The sequence below is a fragment of the Choloepus didactylus genome, chromosome 19, assembly GCF_015220235.1.
Source record: "Choloepus didactylus isolate mChoDid1 chromosome 19, mChoDid1.pri, whole genome shotgun sequence".
NCBI lineage: Eukaryota > Metazoa > Chordata > Mammalia > Pilosa > Megalonychidae > Choloepus > Choloepus didactylus.
Window position 1 is genome coordinate 10368628 of NC_051325.1, and position 18649 is coordinate 10387276.

An 18649-nucleotide genomic window follows, 5' to 3' on the forward strand; every position below is an offset into this window, starting at 1 on the left:
CTCATTCTTGGGAGTCCAGGACTTTCCATGGACAGGTTTGGCCAGAGGTCAGAGGTCAGGCAGGCCTGGGAGGCACCTGTGCATGTATTGACTTGATTATGCAGATGCAACTATTACTGTCAATAAGGATAACAATAATTGCCATTTCTGCAATGCTTGCGTCTATGTAGACAATCATAAGCACTAAACATGTATTATCATTTAATTAAAATCAATAAATTGATTTCTTTCTAACAATCACTGATTTTGATACATGAATTCTTCATAAAATGCCACAACCATGATCTCTATAGAATAACACCAGGGAACATCCCACTCCCCCATCTCCCCACCTGCCTGTACCCCGTCCTTCCCATCTCTCCCGCCCCCCTTTCTTTCCCCTCCCACAGTCTCTTGGGGCCCTTGCTCATACCCGGTGATGGTTCCAAGCAAACTGGAGCAGAGCAGGGATACTGGCCGGCTTCTGGATCCAGCTCCTCCAGGACTGGTAGGAGAGAGTGGAGGAGCCGGGGCACCTGAATGGCCTCTGACTTCCAGCTCTGATATCCAGGGCGACAGCTTTAACATTTATCCCAGGTGGAAACAAGAGCATTCTCCTGCCCTGCCATGCTCGCTGAAGGAGCCAAAGCCTAGGACTGCACAAACACGGGAGGGAAGTCTTAGAGTGACCATGGACTTGGAAGGGGAACTTTGATGCCAGAGGGATTGGGCAATCCGACTCTGAGCCGACCCTTTCTCCTCATGGTGAGGGTTTCTGCAGGCTGAGTTCCAGAGAAATGGGCAGAGCACCCAACTGCACACACCAGCTGCCCGCCTGTGGCCCGGAAGCCCCCTGCCTGTCTCTCCCACCGGGATGGGGTGCTTTGGACACCAGGTGTTTTGCTTGTGAAAGTAGATGGTAGGGATCCCCCTTCTTGGTATATATCCAAAAGAACTGAAAGCAGGGATTCAAACAGGTATTTGCACACCAAGGTTCATAGCTGCATTATTCCCAATAGCCAAAAGGCAGAAGCAATTCAAGTGTCCATCAGCAGACGAATGGATAAACAAAATATGGAGTATATACACGATGGACTATTATTCAGCCATGAAAATGTTCTGATGCATGTTACAACCCGGATGAACCTTGAAGACATCATGTTAAGTGAAACACTCCAGACAAAAGGACAAATGGCATATGAGCTCACTTATAGGAAATACCTAGAAGAAGCAAAATCATACAGACAGATAGTAGTGTACAGGTTACCTAATGAGTAAGACTTTCTGCTTGAGGTGATGAAAAGTTAGGGTAATGGATGTTGGTGGTGGTAGCACAATACTGTGAATGTAATTAATACTACTGAATTCTACACTTGAAAGTGGTTAAAATGGGAAATTTTCAGTTGTGTATGTGCTATGACAGTAAAAAGTCTGAAAAATAGAATTAAAAAATGATAACTTATAATACAAAGCATTGAGGGCTGTTCACAAGTTGGACACTGAGCTGGAACTTCTTGAGGATTGTCTTCCACCTATTCAGGGCAAGGCCTTTGAATCGCAGATATTGAGTGCTCTTTGGCCTCTACCCACAGAGCCTGCCAACAGGTTCCGTGAGTATGAGTTTCACAGTGACATGCATTAATCCTCCCTGGAACCTGAAATGCCAACACTGAAATACCAACATTGCCACCTGGCCTAGAAATAGCTCCATATCACCCTGAGTTGGTGGGCTTAGGAGAGAAGGGGAGAAGGCAGGAAGGGGTGTGTAAAGGAATTCAGAGCTCGATCCCAGAGAATTCCTTGCCAATGGCAATATCCGTGAATATCATCCAAAAGGGAGGCACCCGGTTTTCCATTCTGAGTTGCCCCTGAAACTCATTACTCACTTAGTCTATGCTACTGTTATGGACACTGAGTCTTCATGGCTCAAAACCCAAACGTTTAGAATCTCAAACCTTAGCCAACCTGAAATGGCCACTTGCCATTTTAGGTGATATTCTGTGTGCTTGATCATTGTCTTAGTTTGCCAGCTGTTATCATAAACACTACACAATGGGTTAACTTAAATGATCGGAATTTATTAGCTCACAGTTTTGAGGCTGGAAGAAGTCCAAAATCAAGGCATTGGCAAAGCAATCCTTTCTCCCTGAAATCTGTAGTAGCACTGTGGTGTTGGCTGCTGGCAGTCCTTGGGGTTCCTTGGCTTGTACTTTTGCCTCTGTCATGTGACAATGTCCTCTCCTTTCTCTTCCATGTTTTCCCTGACTTCCAGCTTACAAAGTAGTCCACCTCTCCAGATTTATTAAATGCAAAGAAGGCAAAACATCTGCCCAGTCTCATCCAAAAAGCTGGAACAGCCTTCCAGGCTCATCCTAACCTCCACTTCTTACCATTAATGGAGTCTGGGCTTGGGCAGAAGGGCTGAAAGGCAAAATGGAGCCACTAGAACCCCCAGTGCCCATGATCTGGTCTGATGTTCCTGCCAACCCACCCCCACCCCTGCCCTCCATCAAAGTACCACCCTGCCCTCCCCATTCCCCAGGGCCTCATCTCAGCTTTTCTGGGTCTTGAGGGCTGGTTACACCTCATGCACCCCAGCAAGCCTTCCAGCTGCCAATCAGGGTGGGGGTCTCTCAGACTTTTGAGAAGATTGAGGCCACGCCATGACCTATAGAGTGTGCTGCCTTGAGCATGCGTGTGCATGGGTGCACATGTGTGTGCACGTGTGCATGTGTGTGTGCACGTGTGTGTGTCCGTCTGAGCACCTTGGTATGTGTGGTCTCACCTGGAAGCACATGGTGTCTGAGCCGTCACACCAGGTGGAGCACACCCGGCAGCAGAGCATCTGCTGAGGCCGAGACCATGGTGTGGCTGACGTGGTGAAGGTGAAGGGGATGGCATCGGCACCTCTGCTCCCACACGGGCAAAAGAAAGCAGCCCATGTGAGCGCCTAGAGCACCGTCGGCTCAAGAGAAAGGCCCATGGCATAAGGGCCACCTGAGAACTGAGGTGTGAGCAGCCTGCTCTGCTCCCAAAGGACCTGAGGGCGCTGAGGTAACAGGTGAGGACACCTCCCCACCCAGCCCACCCGGCAGCACCATCCCCATGGGCAACAGGTGCCTGGGCTGCCTGCAGCTGGAAGAGGTCCCAGGGGAAGCAGGTCCCCACGTGGTCTGTGAAAAGGAGGAGATGTCCACAGCAGCCCCACCTTCTGGGGACACTGCTCTCTGGGGTATCCCCGTGGTACAAGGAACAGGACTTGGAAACTCCCCATGTACTTGGACCTGGACAATCAGAGGAAGTGACAGTACTCTAGCTCTGTGTAAACAAACCCAGAGGCTACTGGCTCGGATCACCCATCCAGCATCTCCAAGAGCCAGCATTTGCGGAGCTTGGTCTTTCCCAGGCAGGAGAGCTGTTAGGATAAGCACAAGCAGCAGGCTGCACCTGGGGCATCGGATCCCTCCCACCCACCAGACCCCTTTCCCTCCTGCCCCGATGCCCCTCCTCCCTCTACCCCTTCATCCCCTCGCCTTTCTTTTCCATCTTCCCCGGGGCCCTTGGCTCAGGCTCATTCATGGATGGCTTGCTGGAGGGTACTTCCGCATCTTCTCTGAACTCCCACATTGAGATCTCTCTATCGGACCGGAGATGCACTTAATCAGAGGACCCCCTCCCCTTCCCTGCCCTCATCTGTCAGGCATCCTAAGGCAGGATTGCAATGCACATAAGCCTGTCGCCTCCCTCCCTACCCCCCTCCTCCGCAGGCGCACACAAAGTGCTCATCTGTAGGTGACCCACCCCTCATTCCTGATGACAGATGACATGACCACTCCTTAGATTTGAGCCGACCCTCACCACAACATAACCTCCTGGAGCCCCAGCTGCCAGGATGGGGTGGGGAAACCACGGGAAAGAGCCCAGGCCCAGCCTTCACAGGTAATCAGCTGCTCCAAGTATCTTTCCCTGCTCTGATACCATCTCCTCCTTTTCATTTTAACCAGGACAAACTTCCACTCCTCTGTGAGGCAGCAAATGCCGTCCCTGTTATGCCCCAGAGACCTCGTGGGGTGCCGTGACTTCAGGGGTTCCCTATGCACAGTGGGGTCACTGGACCTCATATCCTAATGCTTAATGTTAACACTCATCCTCGATAATGTTCCATCTGATGCAGCCCACCCATCCCTGCCCCGAGACCCCAGCAGGCAATGGAGCTGGGCTGCTGATGACCGTCCCCTGGACCCGACCCAAGAGATTCCTTCCAGCCTCCTCCAGGGACAGAGGCCTCCCGTGCTTCTGGCAAAGCCTGCCACCTTCGCCATAGAGTCAGCTGCCACAGGGCTGTGTGAGGACAGAAGGCAGAGGTTAGAGAAGTCAACCTTCCGTTCAGGGCAACTTCCAGCCTCTCCTCTCCAGGGGCCATATCGGAGCCCAAGCCTGCATGGTCCCCACTGACCACGTCCCCCGCTGACCACGTCCCCTCTGCCTGGGGGGAGAGAGAACCGACAGTTGGGCTGATGCCACACCACGGAGGAAGTTCAGAACCCTAATGCTGGGCTGGAGCAACCAGCCACAGACAGGCACACCCTGCACAACGCCATTTATGGGAAGTTCCAGAACAGGCCAACACAAGGCTACGGGCACTGATGGGTGGCTCGCCTGGAGCCTGGGGCGCACGAGAAGAGTGAGTGCAGAGGAGAGGAAGAAAGGTTTCTGGGATAAGGGAAACATTCTAGATTTGATGCAGTCGTAATGCTGTTATATAAACTGGTTAAAATTCCTTAGTCTGGACACAAAAAATGGTGGCATTTAATTTTATGTAGATTATACCTCATTAAAGCTGATTTTTTTTTCTAAGTCAGGTAAGTTTCCCAAGCAGAAGACAGAGGAACAGGACTTGTAATCTGACTCCCTGAGGCAAGAAGCAGGACCTTGGGTGTTCATTTCCTCGGCTGCTACTTCCCTTCATTCTCCTCTCCGTTCTGTTCCCCCCTCACCCAACGGGGGTGTCTCTGCACCCCCATAGCTGATTGACTATAGGGCTGCCAGCTGGAGATTCAGCTCACATACCCTCCCTGCTGGAAACCCTCCAGCCCCACCTCAGGGCTTTTGCACTGCTCTTTCCTCTGCCCAGAGCTCTCTCCCTGGTCTTGGCAGGATTTCTTGTCCTTGAGGCCACAGTTAAATGGCTCCCCAAAGAAGTCTCCCTGACCAGCGTCTACTGACATCCCGTCCTTGCCTATCACCCCTATTTTACTTCCACCAGAGGCCTCTCACTTCCTGATCTGAATAAGGAATCACGTACCACTGTGGAGCACTTGACACAGGGCCAGTCTGAATTGACACCTACTATTGAAGTTCACACTGGATTCCAAAGACACAGTGAACACACACACACACAAGAATGTAAACTATCTCATTAGTACGGGTGAAATGATATTTGGGATATTTGGTTAAATAAAACATATTAAAATTACCTTCACCTGTTTCTTTTTTGCTTTTTTCTTTAATGGGGTTCCTTATATCTCTAAAATTGGGCAGTGTCACTCTACAAGGTCAAGTTCCCATCTCCCTCACCCAAGTCCTAGACTGCCTGGCCCAGGAAGAAGCCCAAGAAATGTTTGTTGACTGAATATATAAACGAATCAAAGCATCCTGTGAAAAAGAGAACCCGTTGACCTCTTCCCAAATAAAGGTTAATTCGCTTGGGTTTGATAAAACTTCTCCAGAACAGGGCACACACTGGGCCTCGTGCAGACTGAGCCTCCCGCAGCCTGTGAAATAGCACCCTGCTCTGGGGACTCCTAGAAGTCAATACAGCACCCCTAACGCTAGGACGGCAGAACGACCCCAGGAGATTGAGGTGGAGGCAGCTACATTTCCTTTTTCAGAGGAGTTCAGGGTTCATAGAGCAATTCTAGACCCCCAAGAAGGGGACACCTTCTGCAGGAACAGGGCGAGCCAGGCTTGGCAGCATTAGGGGACGGCCAGGGCTCCAGAGGACAGACACCAGGCCGCGAACGGGGGACACCAGGCCGGGTAGGAGGGGACTGTACCAGTTCGTATATATTATGTCCCCCAGAAAAAGCCATGTTCTTTAATGCATTCTTGTAGGGGCAGACATATTAGTGTTGATTAAGTTGGAACCTTTGGATTAAGTTGTGTCCATGGAGATGTGACCCACCCAACTGTACCTGATAACTCTGATTAGATAATTTCCATGGAGGTGTGGTCCCACCCATTCAGCGTGGGCCTTGTTTGGTTTACTAGAGCACTATATAAGCTCAGACAGAAGGAGCGAGCTTGCTACAGCCAAGAGGGACACTTTGAAGAATGCACAAGAGCTGCAGCTAAGAGAGAACGTCCTGGGAGAAAGACATTTTGAAATCACAACACTGGAACACATGCCAGCCATGTGCCTTCTCAGCTAACAGAGGTTTTCCGGATGCCATTGGCCATCCTCCAGTGAAGGTACCTGATTGTTGACACCTTATCTTGGACACTTTATGGCCTTAAGACTACAGTCTTTGTAACTAAATAAGCCCTCTTTATAAATGCCAATCCATTTCTGGTGTTTTGCAAAAGGGCAGCATTAGCAAACTGCACTAAGGCCGGGCACCGGCAAAAGGGCGGGTGGGGGAGGAGGGGCACCGGGCTGGGCAGGAGGGTGGTCCCGGGAGGTGTGGGGCCAAGGGCCGCCCAGGAAGAGGCGGGGCAGGGGCGGGGCGGGCCGGGCGGAGCATAAAGGCGCCGCGGCTTGCGAGGCCAAGCAGCCTCTGGGGCCAAGCGGACTCCGGGTTTGAGCAAGCCATGGCTCCGTCTGTGCGCGTCGCGCTGCTTCTGCTGGCCACGCTGGCCCTGGCCGTGACCGTGAGAGCACAGGCCAACAGCTCCGGCAGGTCGCAGCGCCTGCTGGGCGGCCTCACAGACGCCGATGTCAACGAGGAGGGCGTGCAGCGCGCGCTGGACTTCGCCCTCAGCGAGTACAATAAGGCGAGCAACGACAAGTACCACAGCCGCGTGATTGAGGTGGTGCGTGCCCGCAAGCAGGTGCGTCTGGCCCCGCCATCCCCGGCTCCCGACCCCCCCAGCCCCGGCCCAACCCGAGGAGCGGGCGGGAACAGAAGCGGCGGCCCACCCGGCGCCTACAGCCTGGGTTCCCGGGGACGCGTCCAGCTCGGCGGCGCGGGGCCGGGTGGGGTCGCAGGGTCTCCAGCGCGGGGCCGGAGCGCCCCCCGGCTCTCTGTTGGGGCGCTGGCCGCCGGGCCCTACGCCCGCTGTCAGATTTGCCTTTGGGAGGGCGGTGACCCGAGCTGAAGTCCCAACCCCGCCCCGGCTCCGCCTCTTCCTGGCTGGCGCCGCCGTCCGCGGCCTGCCGCTCCCTCCTGGGCTCCGCGCCGGGGTTTCCGCGCGCCTCGAATGGGGTAGGTGTGACTGTGAACCGATTAATTAAATGACCATGGGAGAAGGTAAAACGCCTAGCCGTCCTCCTAGCTCTGCCACTAAATGATCTTTTTAAGCCTTCTTTTCCCTTTTAGCATTTTATTTTGACGGAACTTCAGAATTCCAAAACAATTGCAAAAATAGCTTAGAGAAGATTGACGCCCGCCCCTGCCCTGCCAGCTTGCCGTCCTCTAGCCAGATAAGGAGCTCAGTCACCTGGAGCTGGAGAAGGGGGTGGACAGCGTCAGGGAAGGGCTCTAGGACTTGAGCTGGTCCTTGAGGAGAGGCTAGAATTCAGCCATCCTCTTTGCAGAGCGGTACATAGCAACACAGCAAAGAAAACATATTGGATGCTAGCGTTTAGAGTCGGTTTCCACCTTCTCTTGAAAATTCGGAAGATGAGCCAAGACCGGGTGCGATCTCTTCCTGCAGCAGCTGGCTGGCTCTGTCCCCGCTGGCCTGTGCCTGTTTACAGATGTTTTAGTGACCCCAGAGGGGTTTATGTGACTCACTGGTTTCCTGGGACAGTGCTTGGGGCTTCCACTCCTCCAAGTGTGTCTCCCTGGTGGTAGCTGTGGTTGGGGTGGGGGTGGGGAGGACCCTGTTAGGAGGAAAGGATTAAAATATGTTTGACAGGCAGGCGGCTGACACATTAGAAATATATCCATCAAAAATAATATTTGAAATATAAGCATTCAAGAGGTAATCTTTTGCCTAATTTCAGACTCTCAGAACAGTAGGAGAAAACAGGCCCTAAAAGACCAGCCTTCCTGCCAGCTTGCAGTTTATTTAGTCCTCTGGTCAGATAAGGAGGGTGGTTACCCAGAGCTGGAGAAGGAGAGGTTTGTGTGCATTGAGCCTGTCATCCCAAATATTCAATGAAGGAATAGATTAATCTGGGTTAAATGGAAGGAAATGAAATTCTGCCTGTGCAAATACACTAGTAGCTGTAATTGAGCTTAAATGTAACCATCAAATGCTGGTCTTCCTAAAACAGATGGAGTGTTCCTGCCTCCTCAGCCAAGTTAACAGAGTTTAATGAGACTTTGCCTGGGGCATAGAGTCATCACTTAGAGCCCTAGCCCTTGCCCAGCACTCCTGAGACTGTTTATTTGTCAATACCCTTGTGGCTCCTGTGAACTGTGCCTTGTGTTCCTGAAGCCAGCTAATGGGTTTTTAGGCCCTGATTTCCACCTGCCGTTTCTCTGCTTCTGTGTGGCTGTATGAGGCACCTTGTCATAGTCATTCGACTTGCTCTGTCACAAGTTCTGCCTGAGGGCCTGAGACTGCAGCCAGCCATGCCAGGACCCAGGAAGAGGGTAGCTTGTGTACTTTGTGGGTGGCAGCTCCAGAATGCTGGCCTGAAGGCCACTGGGGAAATGCAGGTCCAGCTTCTCAGTCTATCAGCGATAAACCATCTGTGTGTGTATAGAATTGATGTGGGCTGTTGTCATAAGCACATCCTGCTGTTTGACATGCACAGGTTGTGGCCGGAGTGAACTACTACTTGGATGTGCTGATCGGACGGACCAGATGTACTAAGTCTCAGCCCAACCTGGCCACCTGTCCCTTCCATGGCTCGGGGCAGCTCAGTAAGGTGCGTGCGGGATGGTGGGGACAGGGGCGGGGGTAGCAGACTCATGGGGGGGGGGTGCCTCTGTGTAGGATCAATTTGAATTTATAAGGGGGGATTATAAACTTTTGAATTAGGGCACTGTTAGGGAAACGTTGCATGCTTTGGGGTTGTTGCCTGCTAAACTGGAAGAAGCAGCTGTTTGGGATGGTTCCTGCAGAGAGAAAAAGGGTTGTTTTTTGTTGTTATTTAAAATCCAGTGCAATCTGGATGATTGCCGTAGGCACATGAAACATCCCAATGTGCCTATACCATGATTGTTCTTTTGGTTTTATTTTTTTTATTTTATTTTTCCAAACACTGCATCCCCACCAAGCAAAGCCTCTCCATTGCCCCCTCCAGGAAGGGCTGCTTAATCCCAGTCTTGGCCCACATTGCCAACAGCCCATAGCCATGCTCATTGGATTAGAGGGTCTTTGTGGGCCCATGGGCAGCCTAAACCCTCTGACTTGGCCCTGCTCACTGCATATCAGTTCCTCTCTGTGGGTTTGGGTGGTCCCTGAGAGGGCTCTGGGGAAGGGCTGCACACCCTTCCACTTTTGGGGGAACTGTCCTGACTCCAGTCCTCCATCCCCTGGGTTCCTTCCTCCGAAACTTCCTTAGTACTGACCCAGGTGCTTAGAAAGTGGGCAGTCGGGGGCAGGGAGGCACCCTAGCCCCGAGGAAATGCTGGCTCCTGGACTTGGCACATGCTGCCACTTGGGTGCACAGGGGCTGGACCAGGTGAAATTCCTGCAGGGGGCAGGAAGGTGGTCACCAGAATGCATCCAGTGGGAAGGGAGGCGGGAGAGGAAAGGACCGTGCAAATTCCCACTGGGGTGCGGGGTGGGGAGTGTGTCCCACCACCGTCTTTCTTCACCCTGCACTCTGATGTCTGGTGGCTGGGAATGTTCCTTTTTAACCAAAGCCCTCACTGACTGTCCCTCTCTCCCCCCTTTTGCAGAAAACCCACTGCTCTTTCCAGATATACACTGTTCCTTGGCTGGGCACTACCTCCCTAACGAAGTCCAGCTGCAGAGAGGCCTAGAGAGGCTTGGGCCTCTTCTCGCCAGCCCCCCTCCCCAACCCATTAAGCGCAATGTCCCCCATAGGGCATCTGCGGCTCCCTCCACCCTTAAATTGCTAAGCCCCATCCCGACAGATGCCACAGTCTTGGAGAGGAAAATAAAAACTTCTCCAGGTGGTTTCAAAATATCCGAGTGGCTCTAACCTTGTTGTTTTCTTTTCCTTGCTTTCAAATGTATCAGACCCGGGGGGCAGGGTCCTGCTCCTACTTGACTCAATAAAAAAGTAGCATCAACTACTCCTTGAGTTGTTCTCTGTCTTCTGGATGGGGGGCATAAGAAGGGTTTCGGCCGTTACTTTTTGAAGGGGCTTCCTGTCCCGCTGGTTTCTAGAAGGCAGCTGAGAAGGCAAGAGCTGGCTGGGACATCTTGCTCTGTGGCCTGGGACGTGAATCCAGAGCTGGTAAAACAGTAGAGCAGGCTTGGAGCTCTGCAGGCCAGCCTCAGTGGCTTCTGGTGATAGAGGAAGGAGTGAAGGGATGGAGGACTGGATACATTCGGAAAGAGAAGTTGTATGGAGAGGAAGGGTCTGGGCCATGAGGAAGTCCAGTGCTGGTTCCCAGGGGTGCACTTGGGGAGATAGAGTTCCTCAGGGTGCCCAAGTTGACCAGACTCACCCTAATCTGGTTCCCCAGAAACTAGTGGTTTGTGTCTATTTCTTTCCACAAAAGGCTTTAGGCCCCAATGAGGAGACAAAGACTGACATTAAAGTGTATGTGTATGTGCAACTGATTAGGGAAAATAGAGATCCAAATCCAGGTCAGGAGCAAAATAAAGGCTGAGAGCAGCGCCCCACCGGACGTTGGGAAGTTGCCTGTAGGAGGGTTTTCACCAGGGCCCTCCTGCCAGCCCTCTAGCTTCAGAAAAAGTTCCCCCTGCAAAAGCTTCACAGATGGAATATAGAACATAAAAGCAAAAACAAAAACAAAAAACAGCATAGTGGAACTGGCAAACAATGGGCTTTTTTTTTCTGAGACAACTTTTTTTTTTTAATTTTAAATTCAGTTTTATTGAGATATATTCACATACCATACAGTCATCCATGGTGTACAGACAGCTGTTCAGAGAACCATCACATAGTTGTGCATTCATCACCCCAATCTATTTTTTGAACAGTTTCCTTACACCAGAAAGAATCAGAATCAGAATAAAAAATAAAAATAAAAAAGAACACCCAAATCATCCCACCCTATTTGTCATTTAGTTTTTGTACCCATTTATCTACTCATCCATCCATACACTGGATAAAGGTAGTGCGATTCACAAGGCTTTCACAGTCACAGTGTCACCCCTTGTAATCTCCATTGTTATACAATCATCTTCACGAGTCAAGGCTGCTGGGTTGGAGTTTGATAGTTTCAGGTATTTACCTCTAGCTATTCCAGTGCAATAAAACCTAAAAAGTGTTACCTATATAGTGTGTAAGAATGTCCACCAGAGTGACCTCTTGACTCCCTTTGAAATCTCTCAGCCACTGAAGCTTTATTTCGTTTCATTTCGCATCCCCCTTTTGGTCAAGAAGATGTTCTCAATCCCACCATGCCAGGTCCAGATTCATTCCCGGGAGTCATATCCTGCATTGCCAGGGAGATTTACACCCCTGGGAGTCAGGTCCCGCGTAGGGGGGAGGGCAGTGAGATCACCTGCCAAGGTGGCTTAGTTAGGGAAAGAGAGAGGGCCACATCTGAGCAACAAAGAGGCACTGAGGGGGAGACTCTTAGGAACAGCTATAAGCAGGTTTAGCCTCTCCTTTGCAGTGACAAGCTTCGTAGGGGCAAACCCCAAGACAGAGGGCTCAGCATGTCTGAGACGACATTTTGAAAAAGAACATCATCTGGTAGTATCACTATTGTTCCAAAGAACAGTGAATATTTTAACACCCAAAAATAGGGAAGATGCAGTCCTTACAAAAGACAGCAAAGCACACACACACACACACACACACTCACCGCCCTGCAATGTTCTCAGAGTTATTTTATTCTGGAGAGATGACAACTTTCTCAGGGGCTGGTACTGTTCGGGTACGTTGTTCCCCCAGATGCCTCCTGCTCTCGGCACAGCACTGAGGAAGCCCCTGCTGCACCTGCTATGAGCACTGAAGCTCGAGTGGAATCCGCAGAGCCACTGCCGCCAGCCCGAGCCCCAGGTGTCTGTCGCTCTCCGGGAGCCTGCGCGGGGGGCGTTCCCTTCCGGCGCCCCGCCCCCGGCTGACTGACAGGTGTACCGCCAGCCGCTGGCGCCTGCGTCGTTTCATTCTGTCTCCACCACCCTTTGATGCTGAGCCCTCTCCCCGCAGACTTCACGTGACCAAAGGACCCTGGGTTAGAGAGGCGAAGCCCTGCTCACAAGGCCACCTACCAGGGAGGTTTGGACCTGGTAGTGGTCCTGGGACCGGGGCTCCTGCAGCCCAGATGGGAGGTCACCCCAGCCCTGAAGGAGATGGGGCAGAGGCAGGCCAGGGCTTTTCTTAGAAAAGGTCCTGGATGCACCCCAGCACCCAGGTAATCAGCCAGTAATCCAGTGTTCTAACTCAGGGGCCTGTGGGTAGATGAGACTATTTTAGTCCAGAAGATATTTAAAGCAGCTATTATCACTTACCTAGCTGTGCCAAGGAAAATTCTCCATTGGCTTGAGGCTGGGCCACTTAGCTTTCCCAGGAAACTTCCTGCTGCATCACTTGCACCACTTAACTAAATTCTTCAACCCACTGCAGGGATTACTGGGTTTAAAATATATATATATTTGGGAAAGCATAATCCAAAAATTATGATTTTACCACAACAACCTGGAACAAATATTTATTGACCATCTTCTTTGTGCAAGGTGGCAGAGAGGAAACTATGGGAAGTTGATTGTAGTTTTAGAATAGTTGTGGTGAAATAAATTACATTTTCTTTAATGCACTGTATCCCAAATATTATCATTTCAATATGTAGTTATTTAAAAGCATTAATTGGTGAGATATTTCACTCACATTTCATGTATTAAGTCTTTGAAATGTGTATGTATTTTTACACTCGCAGCTGCATTTCAATCACTCAGTAACCACTCGTGGGGTTGGCATCCCAGACAGACCAGCTCTGTGGCATTCACACTCAAGTGAAGATGTAACCTAAGGGAATAGGACAAAGGAGATTCATTTCTTATTGTGTTTTGGTATTTACTCAAAGGATTATAGCTGCTAAACACACAGCAGTTCTATGCATGTCCTTGGGTTGGTCCATGTTTTTCCATGTAGAAAAGTCTGCATGAGAGGAAAAATGATTGAGATTTCTTGATGAACATTGTCAGAGCAGAGGGAATGTGACAATCTTAATGGATAGAGTGTTTTTCCAGGTGTGCCCATTTTTCTCTACTAGAAGAAAAATAAACCTGCCCATCAGCGCAAACTGTGTCTTACCCAGCCTGGATCACCCCAGCAGATTTGGAAATTCTGGTATCTCTAACATGGAGAGGGCTGGCTCACAGGGTCACACTTTCCTAATGGCAGATCTGAGAAGATCCTAATGGCTTGCACAGCACCTCCTCGGATTGTCAAGCCACTCATTATGTGACCTGCTCTTGCAGGTGGTATAGCCCGAGCGCCATGGCCGATTTTTTGTCTTCCTGGGGGAAGGGTCTTGCTCCAGGCTCTGCCCACAGTGCAGCGGTTGGAGGATTCGAGCTGGGTTTTTCATTTGTCTTTTCACTTATCTGCCCAAGAGTCGTTCTCAGGCATCCTGAGGTAACATGATAACTCAGAGTGAGCTGCCTCACCGAGAGGCCAAGAGTGCTGGTCACCGACATGTCACTTCACCGTTTTTGGGAGACAGAGTGAAGTGTAATGTCATTTGGATCCCATGTAACTCTGAGAAGAAAGTGCAGGTGAGGAAATTGAGTCTCTGAGCAGGAGATCACAAGATCAGTCAGGGCAGAGCCAGGCCTGAGGGCCAGAGCTTGCGGTCTCACCTCCTCCCACCCCATCGCCACCGGGTACCATGGGAAGGTGCACACAGATGTCTCCCACTCATGGGGACAGATGGAGACATCTGCATCCTTCCAGGCACTCCTGCAGGGGTCAAAGACCAACACCTATTGTGAAACTAACACCACTAAATTGTATCCTTGAAAGTGGTTAAAATGGGAAATTCTATGTAGTATGTATGTTACCACAATAAAAATTTAAAAAAAACATACAGAACTCTACATCACAAAGAGCAAACCCTAACGTAAACTATGGACTCTAGTTAATAATATAATTATAATCATGTTCATTCAATTGTAACAAGTGTTCCATGCTAGTGCAAAATATTAATAATAGGGAAAGTTGTGTTTGAGGGGGAGGGGATTTGGGAACTCTGTACTTTCTGCATGATTTTTCTGTAAACCTACAACTGTTCTAGGAAATAAATGTTAAAATAAATAATTTATTCAAAAGGGAAGAAAAATTCAAGTTTGGGTAATAGATGATGGTGATGGTAGCACAACATCGTGGACATAATTAACAGCACTGAATTAACATATTTGAATGTGGTTAAAAGGGGAAATTTTAGCTTGTATCTATGTTACTAGAATAAAAATTAAAAAAAAAAAAACAACCGTAGGACTGTACAACAAAACAGTGAACCTTATTGTAAATGATGGACTAAGTTAATAGTACAATCATAAAAATGTTCTTTCATAAATTGTAACAAATTTACCACCCTAATGCAAGGTGTTAATAATAAGGTGGTATATGGGAACTCTCTATTTTGTGCATGACTTTTCTATAAACCCATAACTTCTCTAATTAAAAAAAATAATAAGAATTAAAAAAAAACAAGCAGCAGCAGCTCTCCTGAAGCAAACTGGACAAGAGCCAGGCCTCCTTCAAGGATTAAAAGGAGACGGCTGGGAGGAGAGGGAGTAGCTTCAGAAGATGTAGAGAGAGCGGCACAAAAGGGCCAAGGGACAGACAGACCTCCCACCCTGTGCTTAGAATAAAGGGGGTGGGCATAAGAGGGTTCCCTTGGAGATTTGGTGACAGGTGTGTAACCAACACCTTCCTTTAGCCCACTGCGTCTCACCCTGGCTCAAGTCAGCATCCCCTGGTGAGCTGGGTAAACTCCCCATGCCTGGGACTGTCAGCTGTATGGCTTTATCCTTCCCTGCTGTTCTACTCTCATCTGACAAATCCATAATCACCTTTGCAGTGGTTCTCACTCTTGCTGCACTGTGGAACCACTAAGAGAGCTTTAAATAGCCCAGTTGGCCAGGCCAGAAGTGGAGCCAGGCGGCAGGATGGCTTAGAGCTGCCCTGCAGCCCCAGCAAGCAGACGCTGTTAGAGGCTGGTGGTCGAGAGCTTCCGCCTGCTGGGGTAGAGCTGCTTCCTGACCTCTGCAAAGTCTGTGACCCACCAGGGGAGGGCAACCCTGCAGGTAAATCATGGCTTTAGGGCCACATGACTGTGTTTGCAACCCAAAAGAGATGGCTCATCGTAGTTACGATTAAAACAAATTATCATGATTAAACCAAATGTGACATTTGGAAAAAGGGACCATTTTTCAATTTCTAAACAGAAACAAAGGCATTGGGACAGATGTTGGACAAGTGGCTGAATGCCCTGGGCAGTGCTGCAGGGCCTCTGGCCTCTGCTGTCATCCCTCCCAAAGGACACAGATCATCTCCCAGTGTTGTCATTTCTTTTGGGAAGCCACAGGATCACAGAGAGGGCAGCTGTGCCAGAAGCTCTAAGGTGGCCCCATGCTCTTGGATAATCCCATCCCCTGGAGTGTGGGTGAGACCTCTGACCTGCTTCTAAGTACTCAGATATGGCAAAGGTGGTAAGCCGTCAGTTCAGTCTTACTGACTTTGATGAAGCCAGCTGCTTGGCTGTGAGTGGCCCTAAGGAGAGACCCATGTGGCAAGACACCGCGGTCAGCTTCTAGCTAACAGCCAGCAAGAAATGGAGGCCATCAGTGCAACAGGCTGCCACAAACCAAATGCCCCAACAACCTCCCCAGTAGGGCCTTATCCCATAAGCCCCGGCTGACACCTGAATTGCAGCCTGCAAGACCCCAAGCAAAGACCTGGCTAGTCATCCCTGGACACCATGAGATAGCAAATGTGTGTGGTGTTAAGCCCCTAAGTTTGTGGTAATTTGTTACGTAGCCAACAGAAAATGAATGCAGCGGGCTTGGCTCTTGTCTTTGCATGGATTGTTAAATTATGCAGTCACTGTTGAGTGAGTGGTCAGACAGGTCTGGGCTGTAGCTTCCTCATAAACTGGCCATGTCACCCTAGGCCAGTCCTCTGAGCAGGGGCAGTGGCAGTGTGTCAGGTGCTTCCTCAGAGCCTGACACGCCCAACAGCTCAGTACACAGCAGGTGATTATGGACAGTAGGCAAGTGTAATTTGTGGGCTCCTCAGCTCTGATACAGCCATGGATGTCACCCCAATGACCATTTCATGTTTGGGCTCCGCACCCCATCAAGAAGCTGCAGGCTTCTGCCTAGGGCCTTGGTCCCTGCCTTTGGGAAATGGACACCAAAGTTCCTTCCAGCTCTACAAAGGTAAGACTCTGCCCCGGGGCTGGCAGATGGCTTGGCTGGGAAGGCAGACCCTGTCCAGTCCATGAAGTGGTCAGTGGTCAGGAGGGGCAGGGCCTATTCCCGTCGGGCCAGCTGCTGGAGTCAGAGCTGGGCTGTCGGGTGACTCTGGACCCTGGTGGTGGTAGTGGGGGGTGGACTGCAGAGAAGCACGTCACCTCTGCCCAGACCTGGAAACAGCCAGAATCAGGATTCAAAGATGCCAACGAAATGCCAACTAGTGCATTCTAGAGGCCAGAAGCAGATTCACTGAGACCGTCCGAAAAATGGAGAGGCTTCAAGTGCCCACCCAAAGAAAAGCGGAGATAAACTGACATCCATGCCATGCAGCAATAAGAATGAACAACCCATAACCACCCATAATGGCACAGAGACCCTCCCAGATATAGCGCTGAGCCAGAGAGACGACCCCAGAGCCCACTCACCCTGGGAGACTGTGGCGGTGTAAAGTGTGAAGGTAGGCAGGTTCCACCCTCAAAGTCTGGACTGGTTACACTGGGCAGGGGGTGGGGCTGGCGCACACTGTTTTTTGGCCGAGGTGATGGTCCCAGGGTGGGTTCATGGCTGTCGTATGTTACATTTCCATTAAAAAGTTGTGTATGGGCAGGGTGCATGGATTTAGGCAAAGAACCTTTTTATCTGGAGGGGCCGGGGTAGAGCAGTCTTACATAGATGTGGGGTGGGGCGGGGAGGTGGGTGGTACCGAAGGTCTCTCTACAGAAGGGGGCTCTTTGTTTTCCTTTCCTACCTTGTTGAAAAATCTCAGGTTTATACCAACCAGCATCAGCCCCATGTCACAATGAACCCACGGATTCTGTCTAAATTCCTACCCTTTTTATGACAATTATAATTCTCTTTTCATGGGGGGACATTGGGGAGCCTGGGCATCTTTCCCTCTCCCCCCATTGCTGAATGGCCTTGCATTCTACAGTCACCTCCCAGTAGGACTCAGGTTGGCCCCTCTGCAGGTCCCCATGGATAGCCAAGGTCTGGAGATGGCAGCCAGCCTGGTCCGGGGACACCCTGACCACACATCGTCATGCCCAGGGCAGGAGGCACAGCCCGTGTGACTGCTGCTTGCATCCTCTTACTTTTACATTTATTAATTTTAAGTGTTAAATGCAAATGTATATTTTATATAAAATAGTCCCCATAAATGTATTTAGCACAGTGCCTGGCTCTAAGCACTCAATAATCTTTAGATATGTTTTCATTGATCGAATTACGTATTGTGGTAGTTTTAAACATGGCCCCAGAATTCTCTGATGCTCCTTTCATGGAAAGTTGGGGTCTGAGTCACCCGTCTTGACTCTGGGTGGTTCATGACTGCTTCAACTATAGCCCAGAAAAACATGTTCTTAAACTTAATCCATTCCTGTGGGTGTGGACCCATTGTTAGGAGGACTTTGTAATGAGGTTACTTCAGTTAAAGTGCAGCCCACCTCAATCAATATGGGTCTTAAATCCCATTACTGGGATGAAATTCAAACAGAGAGAGAGAAAGCCATAGGAGAAGAGAAAGCCATAGGAGGAGAGAAAGTCATAGGAGAGAAGGGAGATACCAGGAGATACCATATGCATTGCCATGTGACAGAGGAGACAAGGATTCCCAGCAGCCAGTCCCAGAATGCCAGTCTTCAGGGAGAAAGCATCTCCTTGAGGATGCCTTGAGCTGGGCATTTTCTTAGCCTCAAAACCATGAGCAAATAAACTCCCATTGTTTAAGCTGAACCATTTCGTGGTGTTTGCTTGAGCAGCCTGGGGAACTAAAACAGGAGGTGATGCTGTGTGACCGTCATAGTCTCCCAGGGCTGTCCTAACAAAGTGCCACCAACTGGGGGGCTCAAAGTGAGGCCAGAAGTCTGAAATGAAGAGGTTGGCAGGGCCATGCTTCCTCTGAAGTCTGTAGAAAAGAATCTGTTCCATGCCTCTCTACTGGCTGGGGGTGGCTGGCAATCCTCGG

General features: G+C 50.2%; 1 protein-coding gene across 1 annotated transcript; it reads left to right on the plus strand.

The window, feature by feature from the left end:
• Positions 1-6719: 6719 nt before the first annotated feature.
• On the plus strand, positions 6720-10358 carry LOC119515527 (cystatin-C-like). Its single transcript, XM_037811566.1, has 3 exons — positions 6720-7029; positions 8906-9019; positions 9999-10358. The coding sequence occupies exons 1-3, from the start codon at positions 6790-6792 to the stop codon at positions 10080-10082; spliced, it is 438 nt and encodes a 145-aa protein (XP_037667494.1). The 5' UTR covers positions 6720-6789; the 3' UTR covers positions 10083-10358.
• The last annotated feature ends 8291 nt before the right edge of the window (positions 10359-18649 follow it).